Genomic DNA, 25,808 nt, shown 5'->3' with positions numbered 1-25,808 from the left:
TACTCACAAAACAGAATCTGACATAACTAAGTTATATTATATTAATTTAATCTTATTCATTTCAACCATATCCAAAGATTGAGATAAGAATTTTCAAAAAAAAACAAAGTGATTGAGATGAAAATTATTAGCAAATTTATTAGTTATAATGTTTTTATTAAATAAATCGTTAATTAATTTATTTTAATAAAAAATTAAATAATATAAATATTTTAATTTTAAAATAAATACGAATTAATAATTAGGCAAGTGCCACTACCATGAATTGTGGAGAATGGAGAAAGGTGTCGGTTTGAGAAAACAGAGGCAAAGAGGAGACAAATAGATCAGAGAAGAAGCTGATTGAACGTGATTTCTGCTAATCTTTTTCTGTTTTCTTTCCCATCCTTGAAAAACAGCCCATCTTCACTTGCTTCACTCTCTTTGTCCTTTTCTCACTATAAATCTAAACCATTTCTCATCTCTCCATCTCCATCTATCTTTGGCTTCATTTTCCTTTGAAAATGGCAATGGGTGTCTTCCCGTTGCTTGCTTTCTTCTTGCTCTTCAATGGCTCTGCTTTGGCTGCTAACTACATGGAAGGTAATGTCAATGTTTAGCTTAAAGATCTGTTCGTTTAGATGGGTTTTTGTTCTTTTCTTCTCTTTTTGTCAAAGAAAAAGCTGATCTGGTTCATTTTCTGATCTTCACTTGCTCTGCTTCTTGCTTTAGGGTTCCTCAAAAATGGAAACTTTGAGCAGAAACCAAAACCCAGTGACCTAAACAAGACAGTACTCAAAGGAAAATATGCATTACCTGGCTGGATCACCAATGGCTTAGTGGAATACATCTCTGCTGGCCCACAGCCTGGTGGGATGTATTTTGCTGTGGCTCATGGTGTACATGCTGTGAGACTTGGCAATGAGGCTTCAATTTCTCAAACAATTCCTGTAAAACCAGGCTCTTTATATGCTCTCACATTTGGTGCTTCAAGAACTTGTGCCCAAGATGAGGTTTTGAGAGTCTCTGTGCCTCCTTTGTCTGGCGACCTGCCTCTGCAGACACTTTATAGCAGTAATGGTGGTGACACTTATGCTTGGGGATTTAGAGCCAAATCTAATGTTGCTACTGTGACTTTTCACAACCCTGGTGTCCAAGAAGACCCTGCTTGTGGACCACTCATTGATGCTGTTGCTATTAAGGAGTTGTTTCCTCCAAGGCCCACAAGAGGTAATTGATGAATTAAACCATGTTCATCTCTTAACAATTTAATCCAATTTTCTAAAACTCAAAGTGTAATTAATCTTTATTTGTTTTGTTGATTTCATGGTCTCATCTATAGTCCTAAATGATCTGTTGTAGATAATTTGGTTAAGAATCCTGGATTTGAAGAGGGTCCTCATCGCTTACTCAACTCTTCCAATGGTGTCCTCCTTCCTCCAAAACAAGAAGATCTCACATCCCCACTTCCCGGTTGGATCATTGAATCACTTAAAGCTGTGAAGTTCATTGATTCAAAGCACTTCAATGTTCCATTTGGATTGGCAGCAGTTGAGCTTCTTGCAGGAAGAGAAAGTGCCATTGCCCAGATCCTCAGAACAATCCCCAACAAAATCTATAATCTCACATTCACTGTTGGAGATGCAAAGAATGGCTGCCATGGATCAATGATGGTTGAAGCATTTGCTGATAAAGAAACCTTTAAGGTTCCATTTGAGTCCCAAGGAAAGGGTATCTCCAAGACTGTGAGCTTCAAGTTCAAAGCTATTTCAGCAAGAACAAGAATTACATTCTACAGTTCATTTTACCACACTAGAGTTGATGATTTTGGATCCCTTTGTGGTCCTGTTCTTGATCAAGTTAGGGTTTTTCCTGTTGCTTAGATTATTGATTATATCAAACGGATAATGGAATTTGTGCAACGGTCTATAATATCCAAATATATTGTAAATTTGACCGTTGAGGCCATTTGCTTTGCTTTTGTATTTATGTGAACCATCCATGTCTCTGCTTTCCCTGTGGGTTGTTCAAGGGTTGCAACTTCTTCAAAGGTTTTTGCCTTGCATTTTTCATGATCTAGAGACTGTTCGGTGTATTATGTTGTGAGCGTAGCACCTCCCCCCTCCAATCCAATAACACAACAACAAGATACCCAGCCCAAGCAGAGTAGCCCAAACCCAAAAGAAATCAGACTCAACCCGCTCACACCCCAATATGAAATTGCTGGAATCGCCTGATTGCACTGCATTGATTCCGTTGCCGTGCTAATCGAAAGACCTACGCTGACTCTGCTTTCTTCACTGACATCAGACTGATCACAACAATAACCAGGGCAACGAGAGATCCAAAAGATAAATCAAAATGTTATTTTTTTTCAATCCTTTAAAAATTAAAACAAAAAATAGAGTTACCTCTTAGATATAATTTTTTAGAATAGTTTTAAAAATATATAATTTTATAATATAATTCATAATTAAAGTATGCTTAATTATTCACATTGAAAAAGGAATCCAAAATGAATAAAAAGAAGAAAACTGAAAAGCAACAATAAAAGCCGGATTCACGTGAGGCGCACGTGATCTGAGCGAGAAAGTAACAACTGTACCGAACCATGCAGACAATACTTTTGTCGTCGAAGAAAAAGACGCCTGTTTTTATCTTTCCTTTTAAAAAAAAAAAAATTCTCTATTTCTTCGTTAAGGATCGGACGGTTGGACCATTCGATTAAATATTTAATAGTTAAATAATTAAATAACAAAATGTATAATTTGAAGATGCCATTTATACACATAATTCAACGATTAGCTAGATGAGATTTGAATATCGTTAAGTATGTTTTTTTTAAGGAAAATTATTTTTTAATTACTGATATTTAACATAATTAATAATTCTATTTCCCTATTTTGACGATTCAACACTTAAATCTCTCATTTTCTCATCCATCTAAATTCGTAATCTCATCCATCTAAATTCGTAATCTTTCCATTCAAAATAGTGTTTGATCAAAAAGTCAAATGTGAGAAGTGAAAATTTTTTCTAAAAATACCCTCCTCTCTAAAATTTCTATCTTTTTTCTCTTTTATATATTCTCTTTTTTTTTTATCTATTATTAATTCTCTTTTTTTTTTCATATTTCTTCTTTCTCATATTTTTTTTATTTTATTTTATCATTGTTAATTTTTTTTTTTTTATTTTTGTTCCCTCATATTTTCTCTATTTCTTTTTGATATTGTTGATTTTCTTTTTTTTTCTCTTTTTCATTTTTTTCTATCTGAAGCATTATTTGAGAATTGCAGAAAGGGTATGAGTTATGGTGAAGAAGAAGAAAAAGAAAAAAAAAAGAAAAAAAGAATATACAATGAAGAGAAATTGGATTTGGGTTTCATAATTTTGAAATAGCAGGACTTTTAGTGAGAGTCAATTTTATCAATTCACGTGTCTCAAACAGCTATTTTTGGATGGAATGACTACGAATTTAAATAAAAGAAAAAGTGGGAGATTTAAGTGTTGGGTCGCCAAAATAGAGAGATAGAAATATTAATTATGTTAAATTTCAGGGACTAAAAAATAATTTTTTCTTTTGTTTTTTGAAAAATGTTAAATATGTTAACTTGAGAAATTATAAAAATGCAAAAAATTAATTCAAATTATCTATTTGAATATTTCTCTTTCATGTATGTCGCTAAAAAGGTTAAAGAAATTAATTGTCATAATCGTATGTACATAATGACTTTAATACACAATTCATTGCACTATTAATCAATTCAAGCATAAGTATAATGAGTTTAATTTAGTGAATAAAATAATTTTACTTTTATCTGAAAACAATTTATTATTTTTTTATAATTCTTAAGAGACAAAAGTGAGTGAAATTTTTAAAAAGAGAATGTTATTTTGAAACCATCAAATGTGTAATAATATTTTAATTGTATTATTTTTAAAATATATAAGTTGAAAGTTAATTAAAATGTACATTGACTTAGAGTTTCAAAATTTTTTAATAAATAAGTTAAAAAATTAGTTCTTAAATCATTTCAAGAAGTTATCTATGATTATTTAGATAAATATTTTAATTTTATTTAAAAAATAAGATAAAAAATTTAATTTTAATAAATAAAATAAATACTAATTAAAAATATTTTATTTTTAATAAGTCGATTCAATATGAATAAAGTAATATTTATTTTTATAAAAAAATTTTAAAAATATTAAATAAAATAAATTTAATTTTTTTTATCAATTAATCTTATATTTTTATTTAAAGGTTAAAAGTCATTATTAATCTAATATTATTTTTTTAATAATAAAATATTATTTTTTAATAATAAAAATATTTTTAATATAATAAAACTTCATTTACATAATTTTAAATTTTTTTATTATTTTTATTATTTTTAATTTTTATATTAATTAAAATATTAAATTTTTAATATTTTAAATGATAAAAAATAATATTATATTATAATTTATTTGACCTTATTAAAAGCACAAAAATTAATTGCACTTATTTGGATATTAAACAAAAGCATAAAAATTTAATTGATTTTATTTTTATTATTTTCATATTCGATTTGATATGTGTGTTATTTTCATACGGTTCATAATCGACTAATTAATCAGACCGATTTCGGTCCGATTTGAGTCCAAGTTGGCTGGACCACAGTCCACGTACCAACTCACACCTTAATCCTCTCTCTTATCTCTCCACAGAGCGTACAAAAGAGGCGAGAGGGGGCCATTCTAGTCCCTTCTGTACCGGCTCTTCTCAACATTCGTCATCTTTTAATGTAAGTAATCACTAATCATTTCTTCTAAGCAAATGGAAGTACTTATTCCGCATTTCTTTTCAAAATATTATTATTCCGCATTTCCTTTCAAAATATTCTTTTCTGTCTGTTTTTTTTGCAAAATTTATGAAGTGGAATTTGTAGTTATTCGATTCTGATTTTTGTGTGTGTGTTTAGATCTCAGTGAATCTGTGTCTCAAGATGTCGAAAGCCGGCGCGTTGGATCTCGCTTCCGGTCTCGGCGGAAAGATAGATAAAAGTGATGTTTTCTCCGCCGTCGAGAAGTACACACACACACTCTCTCTCTATCTCTATCTCTCTCTCAATCTCTTCATCTCTGCATTGACGCTTAAGTTTCTCTCTCTCTCTAGAATGATGCTGAATTCTCTCGTTTTTGTTTCTCTAGAGCGCTGTATTTGTGAATCTATCTGTTTCTCGATCTAGAAATTCGTAGTTGCATTTCGAAGCTTATGAAGGGTTCCATGTTGATTGTTGACATATAGCTGCTTGCTTTTTAGTGACTGGTGATGTAGTTTAGTTCATGCGCATCTACCTTTCCCATTTATTATTTTGTATCAATGAGCTCTAACATCCTGTAAGGTGACACTAACGTAGATTTGACATTTCAACCATATTTTTATAGCACCAAAGAACAGCAAAGCAATAAGAAAATCTTTCCGCAAGGAAAACGTTGGTTGCATTGGTTATCTTATTTTTATTTATTTTTTGATTGCCTGGAGAAATAGTTAATCGACTCTGTTTCGGTGGAATAAGAAATAATGACAATTTGGTTTCATATAGTTAAAAGGCATCGAATGGTATCAAATTTTTTTTTTTTTTTAAATTCAGAATACTCTTAGCATGCCTCTGATTTCTTGACAAATAAAAAAGAGGTAATCGTTGCTGTTTGTTTTTTGAACTAAAAGATTTTAAGAAACAAACTCCATATGTTGTAAGAGCAAATGAGGCTGTAAAATAAAATTAAAAAAATATATATATATATTTATGGCTTAGTTTTTGGCAAAGAAGCAAGGACTTGTAAATACAATTATTTATTGAAACCTTTGCAGAGATTTATTGAACCCTTGAAATATTAATCCCTAGAAAGATTTTGATGCCCACACCTTTTCTTTCATTACATGTATGCTTTTTTCCTATAAACATCATTCTAATGTGAGCTCGATAGAGCTGTTGTAACTTTTTTTACATCAACAAAGCCTTTGATTTGTTGATGGAAAATGAAGAGAAAAAGACAAGAAATTTCTTTTTTATTTTTTTTTTCTGTTAAAGACTTTTAACTTGAGTTTGATGCTGATGTATTATAATAATGTTAAAATATTCTCTTTCAATATTTTGAGGGAAATGAAGTTTCACATATTGTGGATTGGTGAGATTCATGCATTGCATGGACAGATAGCAGTATCATTTGTGCCGTGCAGTTATCTGCCTGAATTATCATGGTTTGAATTTTATAGTAAAACTTCCTCTTCCTAATATCTTGTGCGTCCTTATCCTGTGTGATGGTTTGAGCTTCAATCCTTGAATTTCCTCAACTCTTATTAAACTCTTGTAAAATCTTTCCTTCATGATTCAGATATGAGAAGTATCATGTCTTTTATGGAGGTGCAGAGGAAGAGAGAAAAGCCAACTACACTGACATGGTAGGAGAAGATCTGGTTTCTTTCATCTGTGTAATTGACTTGCCAATAAACTGCATGCTTCAATTTGCTTAAAGATAAATTTGATTTAGAGATTTTCTTTTTCGCTTTGTCTTTTATCTTTGTATTGTAAACAAGTCCTTGTGATGTGGATATTTGCTTTTTTCCTTGCTTGATATTTTTGTAAGGGATTATAGCATGATAAGCAATGAAACAACCTTGTAATTGATTTCTTTTTTATTTCTTGATAAAATAATGTAATTTTCCCGATACAATTGATGCCATTACTGCAAATAGAGGCCACCTTATATCATTTACTCACCTATAGAAAGAAAAAAGTCCATGTTAGACCTGGTTGCTGCTCAAACAAACATTAGAGAACTTCAATCCATGAAATTCTGGGAAATTTCAAAATCATCAAGCTTTTCTTTTTGTGCGATTGAAGGTTTAGGTTCAAACCTTGTCAAACTACTACATCAATTAGGCAAAACTAAAAAGGAATATAGAAGGTCATCCATGCGCTTTCAGTAAAAATGATTCTTGCAGCTATTTTATTGATTATGAATGTTGATTCTCCTAGCTGAAACCTGTAGCTAGTCATACTGCCTGTTTGAAGACATGAACAGCCTTTTCTATCCATTCTCTATCTCTGAAAAAGGAAATGACCTATTGATTTTCCTTTGGGTGCACCAGGGTATGCTGTCCAAGAAATTTTACTGTCCAATAAAAACTCTAAAGTTTAAATGTCATCTCATATGGATTTCAGGTTAATAAATATTATGATCTTGTCACAAGTTTCTATGAGTTTGGATGGGGGGAGTCTTTCCATTTTGCACACAGGTATCCTTTAATCTTGTTCTCCACTTCATATTCAAGTGATGAAGCATAGTTATTCAGTGAGTGCTGCTTATAAAGCTAATTAAGAGTGCAATATTTATTCTTCCAGATTTAAAGGGGAGTCTCTTCGGGAAAGCATCAAGCGACATGAGCACTTTCTTGCGTTACAGCTTGGCCTGAAATCTGGGCAGAAGGTTCGTATGCCTCGGTAGAACATGAAGGAACTGACAATCAAGAGAACTTAGCTTTGATTTTGACTTGACTTTATCTTTTCTATAATAGGTATTGGATGTAGGATGTGGAGTTGGTGGACCACTGAGAGAAATTGCTCGATTTAGGTCAGTGGACAAACATTAACCTTTCTCTATTAGAGACAGTTAAGACTTAAGACTAGGATGCTATCGACTAATGCTAAATTAGAATGCAACTTTAGGCAATGGGCATTATATTAGATTTTACTTGATGATTCTTGTTGAATACCAATGTTTAATTTGGTTCCCATGGATAAAAGAGTAGTCTATTTTTGTTTGCTTATTTTAAAGGAAGTGTAGATACTTGGCTTCAACTGTCTTTGTATATATATATATATGTCATGGAAATGATCAGCATTTCCTTAGAGCTGCAAGCTTTTAATTGCTGTATCAGCCCTACTGTGATTCATGCATATAATAAATAAATCTTTGGAGTTTCAAGATACTTGCATTCAAAAAGGAGGCTTTACATCGTTAGCTTCAAATTTTCAATGGTCATTTGTTGCAGCTTGACATCAGTTACAGGGCTGAACAACAATGAATATCAGATAGCAAGAGGAAAGGTGGACGCATATCCTTTTTATCTCTATACTATATAAAATAATGTTTTGACTTTGTAGCTGGTGCATTTTTTAGGTGCCTGGGAATCTTATGGTTATGTTGCTTTGCAGGAAATGAATCGCATTGCAGGAGTGGACAAAACCTGTGATTTTGTGAAGGTTGTTTATATTCTTTGTTGTATTCTTTCCAATCACAAATATGAAATATATATCTTCTCTTTTCCTCTCTTTTCTGTGTTGTTAATATCTGAATCTGATACTCCCATTAAAATTTTAACAGGTTGATGGAATGAAGTATATTCAGACATATGATACTATTTAACTTTGATCCATTATTGATGTTATGTCTCATTATGCAGGCTGACTTCATGAAAATGCCATTTTCTGACTCTAGTTTTGATGCAGTATATGCAATTGAAGCTACTTGCCATGCACCAGATGCAGTATGTCTATAAGAAATATTGCACACATACGTATTCTCCCTCATTTTGGGTTATCTTCTAAATTTTGTTTTATGTTCTAAACAGTATGGATGCTACAGTGAGATTTACAGAGTATTGAAGCCTGGACAATTTTTTGCTGCATATGAATGGTGCATGACGGATTCTTTTGATCCCAATAACCATGAACATCAGAAAATTAAGGTCAGCTCAGATATCTTATAATATTAAGCATTTCTGTCCATGCTGTTTATCTGAATTTGAATGATTATGAGTGAGCAGGCAGAAATTGAGATTGGAGATGGCCTTCCAGACATTAGATTAACTGGGCAATGTATTGAAGCTCTCAAAAAGGCTGGTTTTGAGGTAAGTTGCAAGTCTCTTATCTCCCTATTTCATCGAAGTTTATTTGATGCTCATGGTATCAAATAGCAGAAGTAGCCTCCTCTTGGGGGCTGCATACATCTTGCTGGAGCCTGTAATGTAGGAAGACCTGCAGTAGGAAACCCTTTATTTAAGATGTTAAATATTTATGCAGAACAAATGATGGTTTTTATTTTTTGGTGAAGGTCGTGTGGTCAGGAGATCTTGCAGCAAGCTCACCTGTCCCATGGTACTTGCCCTTGGATAAAAATCACTTCTCTCTGAGTAGCTTCCGTTTAACAGCACCTGGCAGATTTATCACAAAAAACATGGTATGACATCACCATAGCTCTTTGAATTTAACAAAGCTTATGGCTTTTGCATATTTCTCAAATCTTAGTAATTGTAATCTCGTGTTTAGTTAACTTTTTTTTTCCTTTCACTTGCAGGTCAAGGCCCTAGAATATGTGGGATTTGCTCCAAAAGGAAGTCAAAGGGTACAAGATTTTCTTGAGAAGGCTGCAGAGGGATTAGTTGAAGGCGGAAGGTGTGTTTTCCTTTTATCATATTTTTTGATCTTTCCATCCTTCGGTCCACCTGGTACTCTGTCTTCGTGCATGTTGGTGGGTGGGGGGCTTGCAAATTGATTTCCTCCTATTCATTCAATGGGATTTTTATGTTCAAGTCTTAAAAGGCGTTGCTTTTATCTTCTCACTTAGTTTTAGGTGGCACGTAGCCAGATGCACATAGTGCAGGTACATGAACAAAATAATGTCATGGTCTTACCCAACATCTTAACGAAATTTCTCCTTCCTAGTTTTGTGCTCAAAGGCTGCATGTTAGTTCACTCCCAGGGGGCAGTAGCACATGAACAAAAGAATGTCACATTACTAGTTGCTATATGCTCTTCTGAGATCTCTTCAATAAATTATTTGTCTCCTTTCTTTCACCAAGGTCGCTACACTGCTTGCCCGGACCAATAACAAAATTATCTTACTGTTTGTTTCAGGAGGGAGATTTTTACTCCAATGTTTTTCTTCTTGGCTCGGAAACCACATTCAGAGAGTCAGTAAGCTTTCATGACAATGGTAGTGATCGGTTTCTAATTTCCATGATAACGATACGCAGCTACCATAAATGGGTGTTCAATTTCCAGAGTTGGTTTGAATTGTACCTCTTATCATTTGCTTGAAAATTTTCATCGGATTTCTGTTCAAATTTGGTTCCTTAACTCATCTAACATATTAAAGTTTTGCCTTGCTGTAGTGTAGTCAGCATTTTTGTCTGCATGTTCTTCACAATCTCATGATGTTTAATTATGCTCTCAGACATTTTCTTAGGGCTATAGTATGCAACCATGTGGCTTCTTGGATTTTAGTTATTTATTTATTTAACATGGTGAACTCTGATTACTACCTGTCAGTTGAAGAATGGGAATTTTGTTTTTTTGTTCAACTTCTGTTTAAAATTCTGCCCGATCTTTGTCTTTGTCATTGTCACTCAACACTTTGGGGATTTTTTGGAATATTTTTTGTTATTGAAAAGATTAATTATTTTCTTTTTATTTCATTTCTGATGCGTAGGGGAGAGCATAAATCGGTTTGAACCGAAAAATCGAACCGAATCGATCAATTTCAGTTTAATGGCTCGGTTAATCAAAATATTCGATTCGGTTAGTATTTTTTAACTTATTGGGTTTTCGGTTCGGTTCTGTTTAAACGTGTTAAATAACTGAAAAATTGAAAAACCAATTTTATATATACTTTTATTAATTTTATATGTATTTTTAAATTTTACATAGATTTTTATGAATTTTTTAAATATTATTATTATTATGTATTCAAAAAATATTTATTAGTAAATTTATGTGAAATATTTATTAAATTATTTTATTGAAATTAAAAGTAGAAAATTTAAAAAAAATTATAGATTTTGGTTTGAATCGAATTGATTTTTATCGGTTTGATTCGGTTCAGTTATATTTTTATAATTGATTTTTTTGATTTTTAATATTTTTACAATTTGATTTTAATTTTTTCGGTTTGGTTCAGTTCGGAACTGAACCGACCGATTCACGGTCCTTAGTGATGCGGGTACATATCCTGGATGGAAGTTCTAGCCTGCCATAAGTTTAATATGTGAAAGAAAATTTTTTATTAAAAATCTAGAAAATGAAAAAGATATTGCTACAAATTGAGGCCCTCTATTGCAAGTATAATAGATTCTTATCAGCGAAACTTAGATGTTGAAGGGGAGGAGGGAGATAGAATAACGGTTTTTTATATAATTTTTAATTTTTGTTGTTTATAAAAAAGAAAAAAATTAAAAATTTGTTAGAAAGCGAAATCCAAGTATTCCACGAAGTTAATTTGCTAGAAATTTAAGGTTTTTGAAAGTAAAAAAACCCCTTTCAACCTTAAAAATCTCAAATTAATTCAGAAAAAAGAATAAAAGAAGAAAAACTAGTTTCAAAACGAAGGCGTAAGCCATTCAATGTTCCGTTTGGTACTTGGTAGACCTGAACAGTGCTGCTGCGCGCCATTGAATTTTCGCCAAATTTGGGATGGTGATGAAATATCGCATCAACTCTTTTTAAAAATAAAAAATAAAAATAAACTTCGTAGGACTAATAATATTTATATGAAAAATCACTAATTTCTCCTCTAAACAAAAAGATTTTCATCCCAAATTCATTATTAAAATACATAAATCTATCACCTTATTTGCTTGAATAATGCGGAGGAGTTGGTGTTTGTATCAATTATTTCAGCTCGCTCTAATTTAGTTTAGTGAATAAAAACATGTCATTTACTTTTAACTCCTTGCTTAAAAAAAAAAAAAAAAACTATCCGAGTTCCATGATCAAAAGAGTTAAAACGAGTTCCATGATCAAAAGAGTTAAAACAGTCCCAAACACAATCCATTCTTTGGCTTTTATCCCAATCCATTATTTGGCTTTTACTGATTTTTGCGTATCTTGATTTTGCATTATTAACATTTTAATGTCTTAACCTTTATAAAAAATAAAATTATTTTTTAATAAAAAATATAATTACTTAATTCTAGTATGTGAATTTAACAAATGCGTTTTTTTTTTTGAAAAAAAAATAAGGGATTCAATAATTATATTTCTATAAAACTTAGAGGTTAAGTAAATATGAGATACCAAAATAAATTTTACATTTGACCAATTTTAAATATCATACCCTATAGCTTAGATATTGACAAAGAATATTAATTATTAATTTATGATGAGGGAACGGAGAATAAAAGGCATTTTTTTTATTTATTTTAATTTTTAAGGGGAAGTGAGTGATTAACTTTGATATTGTAAAAAGGGTTTTAAAGCTAAATTGGTAAAATTAATTGGCAAGGATGATAAAGGTCTACTATGATTTTTCTTAAATTTCACATCCAGGAAAAAATTTATTGTAAAAAAAAAAAAGATCTACCTTTTTCTCAATAATTTAAGAAAAACAAAAATAAGAAGAGACAAAACATATATAAGAGGCATAGGCTCATGTGATCAATAATAACAATTTATTATAACATCAGCAACACAGAGATAAATTTCTGCTCAGAAAATACACTTGATTCTTCTTATTATTTTTTTAAACTGAAAAAAGAAATAACTCTTTTGCTTCCTTCCCCCTTGCTGCCCTAGGAGAGGCAAAGGCAGCCCTAGGAGAGCAAAAACCTGCCCTATTATCCCTTGAAACGCTTAAACTTCCGATGCCATGATGGCGGCGGTCGAGGTGGTGGATGTGTTGGTCGTCGGAGTTAGCCGGAGGGTGGTAGTAAAGGCGAGCAGTCTGGGGGCAATGAGAGTGAAATCTTGCAGCAATTCTCACCCCAACATCCAACAATTCCACGTACTTTCCCATATTATCTGTTTTTCTCTCTTTCTCCCTCTTTACTCTATTCTTTTCTTGAACCTCTCTCTTTGTTTCTTGGGAAACAACAAACAAACTGTTTGTTTCCCAAGAAACAGAAAGAAAACGAGAAAGAAACAAGGAAATAGACCAGCAACAAAGAGAGAGAGAGGAGAAGGATTATGAAAATGGGAGAGAAGACGTGCTATTTAATAGTGTAGTTGAGGAGAACATAGGCTATCTTTATACAGAAACATGAGGGTGACCGTGCTTCTTGCTGCTTCCCTTCTACATTTTCTGTACTTATTTTATTGGGTATTTGCATAAAAAGCCTTCCTATTTTTAATTATTTCCTCTTTTTATCCACTCCCCCAATCACACTTTACTGTTTTAGGCCTTTTTTAAAATTTTTTATTTAAATTAGTTTATAATTTTTAATTTAAATGTGAGTGTAATAAGAATAAATCTTGTAGAAAAACAAATTTAACAAACATTTATTAAATATTTAATATTATTATTTATATATAATAAAAATGAAAAAAATCTAAAAAATTTCTAATATAAACAGATTAATTAATAAATTTTTTAAAATCATAGAAACTAAATAATAAAAAATTTAATGGTAAAATTAATAAAAATATTAATTAATAAATTTTTTAAAATATTAAAAATTATTTTTTAAAATTAAAAGGTTAATTCATGAATTTTTCTATATTATAATAATTACGTAATAAATTTTTTATTGATAAATATGAGGGACCGAATTGCAAAATACATAATCTTAGGGCGGTGGTTGGTGAAAAACCGCGCCACTTCTTTTAAAGATGTGAAGAAAGCTCTTCGAACTATTTTTATTTCCCATTTTGACCTTAGCTTTTGTGGAAAATCACAAAATTCTTCCTGAACTCTTTGGTCACAACTATTAATATTTGGAATTATTGTTATCACATTTTTTATTTTTTCAAAATTAAATATATAAGTTTAAATTATTTAATTAAAATTTTTTATATTTTATATTAGATAAAATATTAACCGATTTATTTTAATCTCAATAAAAAGGTAAATAATATAAATAATTAAAATTATTTAAATTAAATAATAAAAATATCTAATTTTAAAATAAAGTAACTATTTTTTATATAAAAATTAAATAATTTAATTTTATAAAAAATGAATAATTTGATAAAAAAATATTTTAAACCAATTATAGAACACTGGTAGTAACTAATCTTTTATATATATATATGACCACAATTTAGAATATAAGAATTTGTAACTTAATTTTATTTTGTCTAATATTAACAAAATAATATTATATTTCTCTTCGAATTTACTCATTAAATTGTCTTATAAATTTTTTATTAAAATATTAATTTATTAAATATTAAACTCTCTTTAATATTAAATAATTAAATTTTATATTTAATACATTACTAAATTTAAAAATATTAAAAATTAAAAAAGTAAAAAAATTAAATTTATATTAAAACATGTCAAATAAATATTAAATATATTAAATCTTCATAATAAATTATTCATATCAAATCATATTAATAAATTTATTTATAATTTATTTTTTATATTTTTATTAAATAAATTATATTTTATATATTAATTCAATATGATTATATAATATAACCGTATTAATATTTAAATTTTTAACATAATTTATTTATTATATCATATCACTCCTTAATCGTGTTTATGTCACCTTTTAATTATGCTCAGGTCGAATTCGTATTAAGAAAAAAGAGATTTATAATTTAATTTTTAAATATTACTATTATTAATAAGTTAGTCTCTATATTTTTAAAAATTTATTAAAACGTCATTATTTTTTATTTTTATCAATTAAATAGTCATTTCATTCTTTTTTTCGTTAAAAATAGATAAAAAATAAGAAAAAAAAAATTTAAAATTCAATTTTACTCTCAAATAAAAATTCTTATTTAGTCTTTAGATATTGCTATTATTAATAGACTAGTCTCTATATTTTCAGAAATATATTAAAATATTCTTATCTTTTCTTATATCTATTAAAATTTCCATATTATTTTTTTCCGTCAACGAAACAGTCCATCATTTTTCTTTTTCTCATTCTAAAAAATAAAAAAAGAAGAATATTATTTTTTTCCGTCAACGAAATAATTCATCATTCTCCTTTTTCTCATCCTAAAAAAATAAAAAATAAAAAAGAAAATGATGATGAATTAGGAGAAGAAAAATCTCCTCCTCATCCTTAAAAAAAAAAAGAAAAAATTAAAAAAAAATTAAAGAGGAAGAGAAAGAAAAAAAAAAAAGAAAGAATCAATAAAGAAAAAACAATGAAGAAAAAAAATAATTTAATTTTTTACTATATTTTTAAAATTTTAAAATTAATTTATTAATAATAATAATATGTATCAACAATTATAAATTGTCTTAACAAAACTACGAGTTTAAAACGCGACCCTACTTGGAACCGACCCCGCATAAACCCAAAATATAATTCGATACATTCAGGAGTTCGGTATCACCACACAATTAAGCAATCTATTTATTTTTTTATTAAAGCACAAGTGGTGATTGTCTCCTAATATTTTTTATTCAAAATTATAATATTTTAATTAAAATTAAATAAAAGAAAGGTTTTTATATACATATTATATTTAAAGAAAATTAATGGGATCCTAATATTTTATAAAGTATTGAAATTTAATAAAATTATGATTAAAAATATATTTTATCTAAACTATCAATTAAATTCAATAAAATTGAGCCGATTCCAATTTATTGTTTCTGATCAAAACATTTAACCTTTAATGGTTTTCGCCATTACGCAATACAATCACACTCTCTTTACTGCAGGGTGTTGAGCTGGTTCTGTTCAAGGCCCAACGTCCACGAACGACACCCACCACCCATTTGTCGAAAATCCTCAAAGAATCTGACTTTGACCCGGATACACCACTCCTTAACATCCACTCATTGAAATTGAGTTGGGACTTGGTATCAATGGGCCTCCAGAAGCAACCCAACAAGGACTTGTCCCAGATTGACAACCGATGTTGCTGTGGAGGCTGTGGTCTGTGGCTGTTCTCCGGTAATTCCCATTGCTAGTCGCTTAAATTTAAGAATTGTTTTTATTTTCATCACACAATTTTAATTTATTTCAATAAAATCACAAAATTTTTGGGCTCACTACTTAAAGGTTATTGGTCCACATTTCACCCTCAACCTGGGCCAGAAACTAAAAATAAGACATGGGTTTTAGCGGGCTTTGTCAAAAGCCTAAACCAAATCCTTGAAGCTTCAGAACTTTTGCCTTTGTTTTATGAGATGCAAGTTTCCATTTAAAAAAAAAAATCAATTGAATTTGAGGCATGATGTTATCAAATAAATGGCAAAAATTCAGCTGCTTTATTAACATGATGAGATCTTTCAAATTAAAATAATTTTTATTTTTTTTATTTAAGTGGTTTATTTTAAATTTTATTATGTAAAATTGTATTGTTATGAAATCTTTATATATATATATATTTATAATTAATAAAAGCTAATTTATTTATTATTTTAAAAAAAATTATAAGATGTATTCATAATCTTAACTTTATAGTAAGTGTATCTAAGTAAATCTGAGAGATTTCAAATTTTACTCTTTGATTTTCAATCTCTATTTTTAAAAAAACATTATAAAGCAGACAAAATGCAAACATAGTCAGAATAAGATGAGTTTCACATGGATTCACAGATTCCACAATGGCCCAACTAACGCACTCAATAACATTATCTCACATAAACAATTCAAAAACCAAATAATATCTATTTTTAGTTACACTTGCATTCAAAATTATGAAAAATACCAAAAATCACAAACAAATGGAAAATCATGTGAAATCTCTCAACTGTTACCTACGAAAAAGGCTAAACCTGCGTTTGCTTTTCGAAAAATATTTTTAATTTTAATTTAAAAAAAATAAAATTTATTAATAAATTTACATAAAAAATTTTAATAAAATTTTAAAAAATAAAAAATACTCCCTTTTCTTAAAAGAAGTCATTTTTTTAAATTTTTGATGATCTAAACATTAGAAAATATGAAAAATATTTTTCGTTTGTTTGAAATGAGAATTTAGGAATTATAGAGTAGAACCTTAGACTTTTTATTCAGATACACTTACTATTAGACTAAATCTGTGAGTGTATTCTAAATTAAATGAAACTTCAATTTTCACGTGTTAGAATTGAATTTCGTTGAAAAATAAATGTATATATTGTTCATTTAATAAAAAAAATGGTGTGAAAGGAATGAGAGGATTACAATGGGGCAAAAATACAAAAAACTCATAACAAAAAATGATGGGTCAACAAAGAGCAAGAGTATAAAAAGTTTTTTTTTTTTTTTTTTCCAAGTCAAGGTTTCCAATTTTATTGAGAAATGAACAAAGAGATGGGATTATTGGATTTTGATATGATGAAGTTGAAGTTGAAGTTGACATCACCACTATTTACTCGTAAATTAGAGAAGCTTCTATGGATGCAATCAACATGATGACTATAAATAAAATTTTGCAATAAATTCTATTCTAATCATTCAACTTTAAAAAATAAAAAAAAAAATCAAAGACAACCCATTTAAAAGAAGATGATTACATGTATGAATATTAAAGCCCTTATTCAAATTGACCAATGCTTCCTCCAAACCCAATTGCTTAGGAAAAAGGAGTCATATATAAGGACTTGTTTGGTAAAGTTGCATAATTGTTTAAATGATTATCTTTTGCTATGTAATATTTATTGGACTTGAAATATGAAAGCAACTTGTCTCATTTTCATTCTTGCGGCTAACAGTAGAGCCAACTTTGGAAGCCATTCAAAATCATCATTAGTGATCATTGGAAAAAAAAATATATATATATATATATATATATATATATATTTGTATATATATATATATATTTGTATCGAATTGATCGGTTTGGTTCAAAACTGAATCGAACTGAATAAATTAAAAATTAAAATTTTAATATTTATAAAATCAAATCGAATTGATTTTAATTAGAAATCAAAACGAATTAAATTGATTTGATTCGGTTCGATTCGATTTAATCGGTTTAAATTTTTAATAAATTTTTTTATTTTTTAAACTTTATTTTTAATATTTTAAAATTTAATTGAAATATATTAATCTTAATATCATATCGGTTCAGTTTTTTTAATTTTTTTTATTAAAATCGAATTGAATCCAAATAATTAAAATTTTTAAATTTAAAAATCTAACTGAAATTAATAAAAAACGAAATTTAAATTTTAAATTAATTTGATTCGATCAATTTTTTCGATTTAAACCAAATATTTCTCCCCTCTAATTTTGTCCCTTAATTTGGATAAATATACCTCCAAATCACTTTAGTCAAAAAAATTTTAAAATTGCATATTTATGTGAATAATTTTATTTAATTTTTTAATAATAATTTATAAATAAATTTATAAAAAAATAAAATTTTATATCTTTTCTTTGCTAAATGTAAAATTCTGAATTTTAGTAATATTTGTATATACCTTTCATTTGGAACGATATATTTTATTATAAGAGAATTTAAATGAAAATCAAATAAAATTTTAATTTTTTGAAAAATATTTTTTTAATTAAAAATAATTGAATGCTTTTATAATAAACAAGAAAATTAATAAAAGAAATAAATCAATTATATTGAATTTTTGTGAAATTTTTAATTTAAAATTAAAAGAAAATATTTGCGATTCTTGTGAAAATTCCAGATTCCAGGAATTTAGACGAAATTTATTATAATCGTTTATAGGAAGACATATATTACAAGGATTAAGGGTCTTTGGTTTGCAGTTAAAGAATCAAAAGATGATAAATAAATAAATAAAAAAATCTTAATTTCTAACGTTACAATTATGAACTTTTGAATCTTTGATTCAAAAGATGTGTTTATTAAATACCTTAGATTAGCTATTAAAGATTTTATAATGAGAATGAATTTAATAATTGTTCCATTAAATATTTATATAATTCATACGCTTATTAAAAAATTTGTAATTAATTTTACACAAATTTTAATGTAAATATTTAATCTAAAAATATTTTATTTTTTAATAATTTTAAACTGCTATTAGATATCTTACTAATATTAAAACAATAATTTTATCATTGCCGTGAAAATACCGTTACTTAAATTCTAAAATACAGTAGTGAATTCAAAAATATAAATTTAATTTTATAATTTCGTAATAAAAGACTACTTAAATTTCGTTAGGAGTTTTAATTAATATCGTTTAACTAAAATAATATAAGAGAAAAGATAGACCGAAGATAAACAGTTTTATTGAAATTCTTTAAATATTGAAATGTGAGTTTCTAATAGTTAAAAGATACTATTTATAAAAAAAAAATTGTAAAATTATGAATGTATCAAAAATAATTAAAATGCAAAATTGATTCTCTGAACGGTTCATATCGAATTTTGTGACAGTCTTACAATCCGTCACATTTTTGAAAGTCGTATATATTAAAATTTTCTTTTCAAAAAGTTATCGTGGATTTCATAGAATGTGAAGTTAAGATCCGGTTCAAATATGACATAAAATTTAAAATTAATTGTTTCATGTTATTTTGATGCAATAATTAAACAAAAAATGGAATTATTTAATTTATATTAAAATATGCAATTAAAATTTTAATGCGCTTTTAAGTAATAAATTCAATATTTTTGTTCAAATAATAATAATAAAAACTTAATTAAAGCTAAAACATGATTAAAGTTTTTGCTTATCCTTATCCAATATCATCAATAAAACAATGTTCTAAAGTTGGAAAATCTCCAAATAAAGCTAAGCTTCATATCTATTTGATAATCTAAGCTTTATCAAGTTTTCTGATATGCAATGCCCTTTGTTCCCAAGTGGCACAAAACTTGCAAAACAACCAAATTCAATTATTATATTCCTCTCATTTTCCACTTCTGCCATAATTGCTTCAATTGGATCCAACTTTGTGGGCATATGCTATCTGTCAACATTACACCTTTCATTTTCTCCATTGATCCACCTCCATATCAACTTGAACTCTTCTCTCTCTCTCACTCTAAAATTTTCTATATAGAGAGAGAGAAATCTTTTTCAAGCCACCATAATAATAGGCTCTTTGAATCCATGATTTGGCATTTGTTGATGGGTTTAGAATCAAAGTAGCTAAAGGTGATAGGGAAGTTTGAATAGATGGGAATGTTTTGATTCCATTTGTTAAGTTCTATACCATACATATATTCTTAAGGTTATCCAATTGAAGTTATGTGGCAACTCTTATAAGTCTCTTTCAAGAAGAATAAGCACTTTGATTTTCTCTTTTTCATCATATAACATCATCACTTGCAATTATACATTATAATTATAATTTTATAATTAGAGCCCTAATCAATAAGATAAACCATAAATTTTATATAAGTACAGATTACGAACACGATCAGGTGAGCAGTATTCGGTTCAAATTGAAAAAACCAACCGAATCGAATTGATTTAAAAATTTGGTTCGATTTTTTATACATTTCGATTCGGTTTAGTTTTTAATTTTAGAAATTTCGGTTATTTCGGTTCGGTTCGGTTTTAATCGAAGAAAAACCGAAAAAACCTAATCGAACCGATTAGTGATACTAATATATTTTTTCAATAATATAGAGAAATTAAATCATATTAAAATTAAAATATTTTAATTAAATTTTAAAATATTAAAAATAAAGTGTAAAAAATAAAAAAATTATTAAAAATCGAAACCGATCAAACCAAATCGAATCAAACCGAATTAGACCGGTTAGGTTTGATTCGATTTCTGACCAAAATCGGTTCGGTTCGGTTTTCATAAACACTAAAATTTCAGTTTTTGGTTTATTTGGTTTGGTTCGATTTTGAACCGAACCAACCTAATGCTCACCCCTAAACACGATATAAAAAAAAATAAAAATATACAAAATTTACACAGTTCAACCATAAAAACTACGTAAGATCACATACGATAAAAAAAATTCATACAATAAATATAACAAATTCTAATTAAAGAATACTCTCAAATCCTAACTCATATTTTTTGAATTTCTCACAATTTTATGCTTTTTTTATCGCAAAAGCATTCGAAAGATATTTTATTCAGATTTCAATCTAAAACTTTTTAAATTGATTCACGATTTAGTTTTAAAAAATAAGTTTAAGTATTTAAAGCACATGGAATAATTTCATAATTAATCACTTTCAAAAGTGATATTCTCTTAATTATGTGAAATGGGATTATAGATTTGTTAGTTGTCTTCTTTTTTTTGTTCCTTTGCTTCGAAGAATGTAGTTGTGTCGATTTTTGATTGAATGAGCCTTCTCAAATGCATACCAAAGTCAATAAAGGGAGGAAAAGAAGGATTAAACCCTAATTCAAGTATTTTATTTCATCTAATAAATAAGAAAAAAGAACTTTTTCAGAATCAATGTACTATGATTAAGCTCTAGAGAAAACAAAATATAATGGCATATGTCCGACCCATTTTAGCTATTGGATGAATTGAACATCAATCTCTTGTGAACAATATTTGCTACAACTCCAAGTTAAAAGCAACCCACTTCAACATTTCAATAAATCAAAAAACTCAAGTTGCTTTATTTTGAATCAATGGAATTTTGCTTGATTCACCACTCACCTAGTAAAGGCCTTTAAGCAAAGAGAAATAGAGGTGGCAAATTAGTTGAATTAAGTAGTTCTGATTCATTTACAATAAATTCTTTTTCGAGAATTAAAATGAGTTATAAATTATTTTAAATTAAATTGGGATATTGATTCTATATAATATGTGTATATGAACTATATAAAACTAATGAATCTAATTAAAACTATTATAGTTTTAACTTGTGTTTCGGTATTAACTCATACGTGTGATTACATTGTTACAAAAAAAGGGCTTTTATGTGATATAACCTCTCCTCAGAAAGGTAAGGGCTTATAAAGGTGTTTCTTATGAAAGTGGATAAATCTTTTGAGATCACATATTGATCATAGAAAATATATATATATATATATATATATGAATTATATAAAATTAAAAAGTCTGATTAAATTCATTAATATTTAAATTTGCATTCTAATTCTGTTAGTGATCCGTGTATTTCGGTACTGTATAAAAAATATTGAGTTAAAATTCTTTAAATGGTGAAATTTAATCTTCACACATCTTTAATTTATACATAGGCTTTATTTGATTAGGAACAACTTAATTTAGTAACTTCAAATTTTTAGAAAGTTTAATTTAGTAACTTCAAATTTTTAGAAAGTGCTAAAATTTTATTTGTTTAATTAGCTTTTTTTTTAATATTTTAAAAAGTTAAAGTGATTTTTTTTAAAAAAAATATTTTTTCTGAATTACTTAAGTGAAGTAATTTATTTGAATCAAACCTAAAGTGTTAATTTACATATTTTTATAGTACACAAGCGGACATGCGACGCAACCGGACTTAATTTGTCTTTGGTAGGTCTGCGGCTTGGTGGATTGTTATTTTTCTCGGGTTGTGGATGGAGGTTAGGCCTTATGTGACACACTCTTTAAAAATTTCAATTTTAAATATTTAAATATGATTTTGTGCATATATATATATTTAGAAAAATATAATTTAATTTCACAAAAATTTTGAAAATTATTATAAAAAGTCTTATTGTTTAGTGTTGTGATTTGATTTGGACAGGAGCCGGCCAACCAGTCATCCTTGTATTGTATGAACAGGAAAAAATGAAAGTGGGATGTTGATCTCCATTTCTAACTTAACTTTTGGCTTTTTCACTTTGTGGGTTTTTGTACTTCAAATGTAAGAAATTTTCATAACAAGCATATAGTGGCCAGAAAATGACATCTACTTTTACTTAAACCTACTTTTTGCAGTTTAATTTTAGCCAATTTTCTTTAAATTTTTAACTCTCACAATTACCTTTTTTTTTTTTTTTAAAAAAAAAGGTTTATTTTTCCCATCAAATATATATTCTATAAAAAATAATATATGTCTTTTATGCAAGATCTATATATAATATTAAATGATATATTAATCTACGTATAATTTATTATTTTTTAAATAATTTTGACGCATTTAGAATAATAATTTTTAATATAATCAAATCATATTATTGAGAAATTTACTTTTATTATTGAGATAATAATGCAAATGCAATTATTTAGAATTTAAAAAATCTATTAAAATTATTTGACATTAGATTAATTTAGATTTTTTTACAAAATATAGATGATGAATATCATATTCTTGATGAAGAGTTATGTGGTGGATTTTTTATAATATATAAAATTATTTAAATTAAAAAAATGTCTCACTTAAAAAATATTCACGAACCTCATAAAAAAGTATTTAGTAAAATAAAATGAGCCCCTTTCTTTTGCGGTGGATAAAAAAAACAATTTTTTTTTCAATTATTTTGATAAAAACTATTTAAACTCGGTTATAAATTTTAATTAATATCGATTGGTTAAAACGATATAAAAAATATATATATATATATATATACTAAGAAATGAAAGTTTTATTAAAATTTTTTAAAAATTAAAAAGTAAGATTCTAATAATTAAGAGAGACTATTTATAATTAAAAAAATACTAATATGTAAAATTATAAAAATAACTAAAAAAAATAATTAAAATGTAAAATTGAATTTATAACTGATAAAATTTTCATATCGAATTTTGTGACAGACATATAATTCTTATCACACTTATAAAAGTTGTGCGTTTTAAAAAATTTTTTTCAAAAAATTATCATGGATCTCTATCGAACGTCGATAATAAAAAATATGTTCGATTCAAACTTGCTATAAAATTTAATACTAGTTGTTTCAGTTGTTTCGTGTCATCTCTTTTTTTTTTTTTTTTCTCCTCCTATTCTACAACTTTTCGTGAAATAAACTTTGATCCTATAATTTGTAAATTTAATTTGACTCAGAAAATTTTCACCGGAGATATTCCTAATATATCTCTGACTCATTCTACATTTTACAGGTTTTTATTCTAATATCACATGGTGGGAGACTGTTTGATGAAATAGGAGAAAAAACTTTCATTAACTTTTATAGTGGAACTTTTATTTTAGGAGTCCTTTTTGGTATATTTTCCTGCAAATTGCAAAAGAACCCATTAAGAATTTCAATTTCATAAAGAAGAAGAATATAGAAAATTTAAAGGAAATAATTGGTCCTTATTCCAAGATTTGGTTCTCCATTGACACAAATTGCTCTCTAGTAGGTAAATGCCAATTAGAAATCAATAACAATTTCTGGCTCTCCTTTCTTTAAACAAGTTATTGGTGAATTTTGATAAACATTAACCCATAACCATCTAATCCGAATTGAATTTTTTTAGCTATTGAATAAAACTATAAATATTTAATTAATTTTATTTTCATTTATTTTTCTTACATATATTTATGTGTAAAATTAAAAATAAAATTGAAAAAAGAAAAATAAAGGAATTTTTTTAAAAAAATAAAAGGGATATGATCTTGCAAGTTACCATCCATTGGACGCAGGGGAAGCAAAGAAGCCAAATGGGACCCACCGGTATTCGACCGACGTCAGGCGATTACGTATCGTTAGTTTTATTTTTGCCACCTACGTGTCAAATAATTAGTGAGTGAGTGATTGATGAATTAGCTTTCCTGCATGCTCATTTGCAGATCCAGCGCGCACGTTTTTCTCACTAATGACGTTGTTTCTCCATTTGCTCTTCACAAATAAAATATTTTCTTTACTTTTTATTTAAATATTCCTTTAATCGTTTTCAAAAAATTCCCTTAATCAATAATTAACGCATTTCAAATATAATAATTTATTAATTTTACTAATTAAATATATAAATTAAAATTGTACAGTCAGCATGTGAATAATGTTTATTGTTGTTTAGTGCCTTAAATGATATATCATTGTTAAATTAATTTTCTTTTTCTACACATCAGATATTCTGTGTAATTTTTTATATAATATTTTAGAAATTAAAATAAAATTTGAAATAAAGAAAACACATATTGGATACTCTAATAAAAATTTGAATTTAAGTTCTTATAATTTTAAAAATAATTCAAATACCATTCAGCTAAAAATAATATTCCCTTCATTTTATAATTTTTTAAAATTTTTTATTTTTTATAAAAATTAAAAAATAATATTTATTTCAGTTAAAAGATAATAAAATTCTTTTTAATTATATATTTTTAATATAAAAATGAGAATATTAGATCTCATTAAAATAATAAAATTATTATTAATAGAAATTTTTATTTTTTAGTCTTTGAATTATGACATAATTAACGAATTTATTCTTTTATTTTTAGAATCTAATATTTTCTCTTGTGAGATTTAATTTCATAAAAAATTTCAATTAAATCAATAATTTTTTAAAAAAAGAGAATAAATAAATTTTTAAAAATATTCATATGAATAATAAAATAAATAAATTACTATTTAATTTTTATAATACGAAAAAATTTGTTATTTAATTTTTTATAATTTTAAAAAATATATAAAAATGTCTTTGATATTTTAAAAAATTTATTAATTATTTTATCTATTAATTTTATCATTAAATATTTTATTATTTAGTCATTATAATTTAGAAAAAATTATCAATTAGTCTCTTAAATTATGAATATTTTAATAATTAAAATTAATAAAAAGACTAATTAATAAATTTTTTGAAATATTAGATATATTTTAATAAAATTTTCAAATGGCGAGTGGTGATCCACAGTGAGCAGTATTACAAAAATAATTTCTATTGAATTTTAATTTTTTTATTTTTAATAATTTAAATTTTATTTATTTTAATTTTTATTATTTTTACTTAATTTAAATTTTAAATTTATTGAAATTTTTATTTACGTAATGGAGATTGAATTTGAAATTTTCTTTTTTGAATTTGGACGAAATTAAACTTTAGAGACTAAAGTGTTGAATTCAAAAAATAGAGAGATAAATCTGTTAATTATATAATATTTTAGAGACGAAAATATATTTTTTTTAGTTCTTTAAAAAT

The 25,808-nt window shown here is 27.0% G+C and overlaps 2 protein-coding genes across 3 annotated transcripts; both read left to right on the top strand.

Annotated features, from left to right (window-relative positions):
* The first annotated feature begins 274 nt into the window (after positions 1 to 274).
* LOC110624382 lies at positions 275 to 2,058 on the top strand. Its single transcript, XM_021769479.2, has 3 exons — positions 275 to 582; positions 712 to 1,209; positions 1,342 to 2,058. Exons 1-3 carry the CDS (start codon positions 504 to 506, stop codon positions 1,860 to 1,862), a joined length of 1,098 nt encoding a protein of 365 aa, XP_021625171.1. The 5' UTR covers positions 275 to 503; the 3' UTR covers positions 1,863 to 2,058.
* Positions 2,059 to 4,657: 2,599 nt separating this feature from the next.
* LOC110623913 (cycloartenol-C-24-methyltransferase) lies at positions 4,658 to 10,297 on the top strand. Of its 2 annotated transcripts, none has more exons than XM_021768937.2 (14): positions 4,658 to 4,766; positions 4,944 to 5,050; positions 6,361 to 6,427; positions 7,191 to 7,264; positions 7,371 to 7,455; positions 7,544 to 7,599; positions 8,021 to 8,075; positions 8,184 to 8,231; positions 8,432 to 8,515; positions 8,600 to 8,716; positions 8,795 to 8,878; positions 9,082 to 9,207; positions 9,325 to 9,422; positions 9,885 to 10,297. In XM_021768937.2, exons 2-14 carry the CDS (start codon positions 4,968 to 4,970, stop codon positions 9,946 to 9,948), a joined length of 1,041 nt encoding a protein of 346 aa, XP_021624629.1. In that variant the 5' UTR covers positions 4,658 to 4,766; positions 4,944 to 4,967; the 3' UTR covers positions 9,949 to 10,297. The 2 variants fall into 2 exon arrangements, with proteins under 2 accessions (XP_021624629.1, XP_021624630.1); XM_021768938.2 differs by having other exon boundaries at positions 4,734 to 4,766; positions 4,951 to 5,050.
* The last annotated feature ends 15,511 nt before the right edge of the window (positions 10,298 to 25,808 follow it).

Source organism: Manihot esculenta, chromosome 10 (genome assembly GCF_001659605.2).
Source record: "Manihot esculenta cultivar AM560-2 chromosome 10, M.esculenta_v8, whole genome shotgun sequence".
NCBI lineage: Eukaryota > Viridiplantae > Streptophyta > Magnoliopsida > Malpighiales > Euphorbiaceae > Manihot > Manihot esculenta.
The sequence above is the reverse complement of the archived record's forward strand: the minus strand, read 5'-3'. Positions and strand labels throughout refer to the sequence as shown.

Coding starts and splice junctions, on each gene's coding strand:
- LOC110624382 (XM_021769479.2), top strand. CDS start 504: ATGGCAATGGGTGTCTTCCCGTTGCTTGCTTTCTTCTTGCTCTTCAAT. Junction 583..711: donor GGCTGCTAACTACATGGAAG/GTAATGTCAATG, acceptor TTCTTGCTTTAG/GGTTCCTCAAAAATGGAAAC. Junction 1,210..1,341: donor TCCTCCAAGGCCCACAAGAG/GTAATTGATGAA, acceptor GATCTGTTGTAG/ATAATTTGGTTAAGAATCCT.
- LOC110623913 (XM_021768937.2), top strand. CDS start 4,968: ATGTCGAAAGCCGGCGCGTTGGATCTCGCTTCCGGTCTCGGCGGAAAG. Junction 8,076..8,183: donor ATCAGATAGCAAGAGGAAAG/GTGGACGCATAT, acceptor GTTGCTTTGCAG/GAAATGAATCGCATTGCAGG. Junction 8,717..8,794: donor ATGAACATCAGAAAATTAAG/GTCAGCTCAGAT, acceptor ATGAGTGAGCAG/GCAGAAATTGAGATTGGAGA.